Below are 5,241 nucleotides of genomic sequence, written 5' to 3' on the forward strand. Positions count from 1 at the left end.
GGAGTGCAATGGCGCGATCTCGGCTCACCGCAACCTCCGCCTCCTGGATTCAGGCAATGCTCCTGCCTCAGCCTCCTGAGTAGCTGGGATTACAGGCACGCACCACCATGCCCAGCTAATTTTTTGTATTTTTAGTAGAGACGGGGTTTCACCATATTGACCAGGATGGTGTCGATCTTTTGACCTCATGATCCACCCGCCTCGGCCTCCCAAAGGCTGGGATTACAGGCGTGAGCCACCGCGCCCGGCCTTGGATTTATGTTATATGTAAATTTTCGGTGCCACAAAGAAAAGGGGTTTCACCATGTTACTTAGGCTGATCTCAAACTCCAGAGCTCAAGTGGTTCCCCCGCCTCAGCCTTCCACCCCCCAAATTGCTGGGATTACAGGCATGAGCCACAGTGCCCCGCCAGTTGCATGCTTAATTTCTCTCTCTCCTACTGGACTGTAACCTCCATGAAGGTAGGACCCATGTCTGTTTCACTCAATAGTGTCCCCAGCTTGTAATACAATGCCTGTCTTAGTCCATCTGAGCTGCTATAACAAAATACTTTGCATTGAGTGGCGTGTAAATAACACAGATTTGTTTTTCACAGTTCTGGAAGCTAGGAAGTCTGAGATGAAGGTGCCTGCAGATTTGGTGGAAGCGCCTGCTTTCTGGTTCCTGCTGTGTGTCCACCCTCATAACCTAATCACCATTAAAAGGCTCCACCTCCTAATACAGTTTGGTGTAAAAGTACATTTATTTATTTATTTAGAGACAGAGTCTTGCTGTGTTGCCCAGGCTGGAATTTAGTGGTGCGATCTCACCTCACTGCAACCTCCACCTCCCAGGTTCAAGCAATTCTCCTGCCTCAGCCTCCAGAGAAACTGGGATTACAGGCGCCTGCCACCATGCCTGGCTAATTTTTGTATTTTTTTTAGTAGAGACGGGGCTTCACCACGTTGGCCAGCCTGGTCTTGAACTCCTGGCCTCATGATCCGCCCGCCTCAGCTTCCCAAAGTGCTGGGATTACCGGCGTAAGCCTCCGCACCCCGGCCGGAATTGTACATTTTAAAAGCACTAAGTTTACAGCATATAAATAATATCTCCATAACGCTGTATGTTTTTTTTAATTAAATGATTTTTTTCAATCCTTCTGTAGACATAATTTTTTCAAGTCATGTCTTGTTTTAAGCAAACTTACTAAAATCAACAAGGAGATTTAAAAATTACAATAATAGTTTGCTCTCAAGAAAAACAGCCCTGTGTACTTGAACTGTGCGCCATGTGGCTGGACAGGAGGCGGCCGGTTCCAGAGAGAAGCAGCTCCTTGGCTGTGGGGGCTGTGGTCTAGGATGACATCCAGAAGCCAGGCTTGGGCGACTGCCCGGGGGCGGACGGTGCCGGGGACAGCTCCAGAAAGGAGAGTGCGAGGCGGGTGTGGGGGTATTTGTTCTCCGGCATGTTAGTTTCCTCCTTCCTGGCCTTGCGCCCCACCCTTTTTTATTGCGCCCTGTCCGGTATCAGGACCAGGCCCCATTCACCTTGGGATCCCAGCACCCAGGCGCTTCAGCAGCGCAACTAATTGCATTGTTGGCTCGGGAAAGGTGCCGAATGCCGGAAGGGACGCCGTGCCTTACAGTGACCAGCAGGGACCCAGTCCTCCCCGAGCCCAGCCGCCTGCCCCGCTCCGGCCAGGATGTTGGAGGTGGGTGACCCCGAAGAGGTCCGCGGGGAGCTGGCGCCGCCGCGGGCCCCGCCGAGGGGGCTGCAGTCTTTGTGCCCCGGCAGCTCCCGGCTCCCGCCGCTGGGGGGCGGCCTCCTCCCCGCCGACCCCCGACAATAGCGCGAGGGGTGGGGAGCGCGCGGTCCCGGAAACTTTTCCCCGGCGCCTTCGCAGCCGCCGCCCGCGTCCGGGAGCGCGCCCTTCTCTGCCCGCGGTCAGTGCGGTCGGTGCGCTCGGCCAGGACCGCTGCGGCAGAACTGAACCCAGAAAAGCGGGCTCGGGGCGGCCGGCGCTCGCGGCTGCCTGCGGCGGGGGAGGCTGCGCCCAGGTCCCCAGCCCCGCGGAGCGCGCCCAGCCGCGCCATGGGGGAGGCGCCCAGCCCCGCGCCCGCGCTCTGGGATTGGGACTACCTGGACCGCTGTTTCGCCCGCCACCGCGTCTGCATCTCCTTCGGCCTGTGGATCTGCGCCTCCTCCTGCTGGATCGCCGCCCACGCGCTGTAATGGGGCCCGGGGTCGGGGGGGCTGCCGGGCGGGGAAAGAAGCGCCACGCCCCTGCTACTCCCCCTTGGAAACCTAGAGGGCGGAAAGGGGGGCTCAGTAGCAGGATCAAATGAAACATTGCTCTGTAGACTGAGGTGGGGTACTTCTTTCCAGATCCTACGCACGGGGAAGCTGGGCTGTGAGCCACAGGGAGGAGGCTGGGTGGTGCAGCCGATGGGTCCCAAGTACCACGCGAGCCCTGGTGCCGTTGTCAGCCCTTGCCCCATTGACTCGTGGTATGACCTTCGCAAGCTCTGGGCCTCCTGTGACTAGGGATAATACCTCATAGGATGATGGGAGGATTAAATGATTCAGTACGGGTAAAGCGCTTAGTAAGTACTCATTAAACATTTGTATTGCTCCAGCTAAGCCACCAACTCTTGGAAAGTCCCTTGATGTTTCTGGCCTCAATTTACCCAAAGTCCTCTTAGATAGGAAGGGGAGTGACGATCCAACTGGCCTGTCTTTGCCCTGGTCTGTCCAGCACGTGGACTGGTTTCGCCAGATGCTCACCATAGCCTAAGTTCTAAGAGTGAATCTCCAGGTCCTCAGCCTCCCTGTCCTAGGCTTGGAAATCCACTAGCATTGTCCAGGATTCCCTAGCAGGGAAGAAAGGACCTGCACCGCTGGGAGAGGTTACAGCTGTCTCCCTGTCGGTGCTCGGTGGTTATTCTCCTAAGGCATGTGGTCGTATTGCAGAGATTCTGCAGCCCCGCTACCCAGTGACTGGAATACAAATAAAAAGACACCTAGAACATTTACTATGGGCCCAGCGTTGCATTCATTTAACTCATTCAATGCCTGCCACTCACAATATCATTACCAGGAGGTAGGTCCTGTCACCCCCACTTTCGGTAAGGATCCCTGAGGTTCTGAGAGTTTAAGTTGTCTGAGTGAAAGGAAAGAACCAAAACCCCAGATCCTACTGAAAAGGGGCAGGCTGGTAAAAGGTTAAACTGTCCAGATCAGAGGCAGGAAACTAACAAGGCACTGGACACCCAGTATCCATTTGTTCCTCACGGAGTCCTCAGACCAGCACTCTTAGGCACTTTCCACCCTTGGAGGGGTTAAGAGCAAGCCTCTGCTTCTCACCCTGCCTGGGATCTGGACATAACCCATTTGTTTTCAGGGCCTCGCCATCCCTGAACGTCCCCGTCCTCTAGGACGTGTCTTCGGAGTGGTGTGTGGGCTGGGTAAGGTCAGCTGGAACCCTGGCCCCAAGAGCTGGGGAAGTGGCTGAGAACAGGGTTCGGAGCAAAGCCCCTGCATGTGAAGCCAGAAGACCACCACTAACTCACCTTCTCACCAGAGGCCTCACTTTTCTCCTCTCAAATGGGAGGGTTGATATAAATTATTTCTAATTTGGGTCTGCCTCTTGGAGTCTCCAATGTAAGAATCTTCACTCCTGGCCTGGTGCAGTGGTTCATGCCTGTAATCCCAGCACTTTGGGAGGTGGAGGCAGGTGGATCACCTAAAATCAGGAGTTCGAGACCAGCCTGGCCAACATAGTGAAACCCCATCTCTACTAAAAATATGAAAAATTAGCTAGGCATGGTGACAGGCACCTGTAATCCCAGCTACTCGGGAGGCTGAGGCAGGAGAATCAGTTGAGCCCGGGAGGCGGAGGTTGCAGTGAGCCGAGATTGTGCCATTGCACAGCCTAGGCAACAAGAGCAAAACTCCGTCCCAAAAAAAAAAGGATCTTTACTCCTTGGCCTTGAATTGGTTTTAGGAGCCCAGGACCCAGATTAAAGTTGATGTTGCCACTGTGAGCTTCGGGCTTGGGCCAGTAGGTCAAGAAAATGTTTAGAAGGTGGGGCGCGGTGGCTCACGCGTGTAATCCCAGCACTTTGGGAGGCCAAGGTGGGCGGATCACCTGAGGTTGAGAATTTGAGACCAGCCTGAGCAACATGGAGAAACCCCATTTCTACTAAAAATACAAAATTAGCCAGGCGTGGTGGCGCATGCCTGTAATCCCAGCTACTTAGGGAGGCTAAAGCAGGAGAATCGCTTGAACCTGGGATGCAGAGGTTGTGGTGAGCCAAGATCACACCATTGCACTCCAGCCGGGCGACAAGAGTGAAACTCTGCCTCAAAAAAAATAAAGAAAGAAAGAAAGAAATATTTAGAAAGCCAAAGCCTCTGTCATCCACCATTCCCAAGGACAGGCACTCAGAATCAGCCAGATTGTTCGAAGGCTGTGGAATGAGTGCCGCCCTCTGGTTAACAGAAATGAAACCAGAGCTGCAGTCATGCCTGAGTGTCTCCAGAGAAATGGAGCAAAAAGGCACGCACAACAACGCATTTCTGAGACCCTGTCAGTGGCGCTGATAGAAACCTCCGGCCTCTTCCAGCCCGTCCTGCCCTGCCCTTCCGTGCATAGTGTCCAGTGGATATGGGCGGGAGAGGGGCCATAAGGAGAGAATCAACAGGGGGGTTCTAAGGAAAGGTCAGCACAAAGTGCCAAAAAGGCTCTCCCTGTGTAAAGAACATGCTCATTGTGGACAGGGCCGGCAGAAGCCAGGCTGCTGCACTTCCCAGGTGGTTTAGAAGAATTTCACTTTATTTCAGAGAAACAAGTTTCTTTTTTTTTTTTTTGAGATGGAGTTTCACTCTTGTTACCCAGGCTAGAGTGCAGTGGCACGATCTCGGCTCACCGCAACCTCCGCCTCCTGGGTTCAGGCAATTCTCCTGCCTCAACCTCCTGAGTAGCTGGGATTACAGGCACGCACCACCATGCCCAGCTAATGTTTTGTATTTTTAGTAGAGACGGGGTTTCACCATGTTGACCAGGATGGTCTCGATCTCTTGACCTTGTGATCCACCCGCCTCGGCCTCCCAAAGTGCTGGGATTACAGGCTTGAGCCACTGCGCCTGGCCTGAAACAAGTTTCTTTTTTAATTTAGGCAGTTAACTCTGCTCTGTAGTTATCTGTAGTGGTTGGGTTGCTTTTTTTTTTTTTTTTTTTTTTTTTTTTTTTTTTTTTTTTT

The 5,241-nt window shown here is 53.6% G+C and overlaps 1 protein-coding gene and 1 long non-coding RNA gene across 2 annotated transcripts in view; both read left to right on the forward strand.

Annotated features, from left to right (window-relative positions):
- The window catches only part of LOC116545805, a 3,523-nt gene extending 2,800 nt beyond the window's left edge, over positions 1 to 723 (forward strand). Inside the window, exon 2 of the long non-coding RNA XR_004266455.1 lies at positions 597 to 723. This is a non-coding gene — a long non-coding RNA (uncharacterized LOC116545805). The remainder of the gene's footprint in view (positions 1 to 596) is intronic.
- Positions 724 to 1,835: 1,112 nt separating this feature from the next.
- TMEM44 (transmembrane protein 44) overlaps positions 1,836 to 5,241 on the forward strand; it is a 35,721-nt gene continuing 32,315 nt past the window's right edge. Inside the window, 1 exon segment of the mRNA XM_032272251.1 lies at positions 1,836 to 2,208. Coding sequence (XP_032128142.1) covers positions 2,072 to 2,208 — 137 coding nt within the window. The 5' untranslated portion in view covers positions 1,836 to 2,071.

This window comes from Sapajus apella, unplaced genomic scaffold (genome assembly GCF_009761245.1).
Source record: "Sapajus apella isolate SASKATOON/1434 unplaced genomic scaffold, GSC_monkey_1.0 scaffold378, whole genome shotgun sequence".
NCBI classification, from domain to species: domain Eukaryota; kingdom Metazoa; phylum Chordata; class Mammalia; order Primates; family Cebidae; genus Sapajus; species Sapajus apella.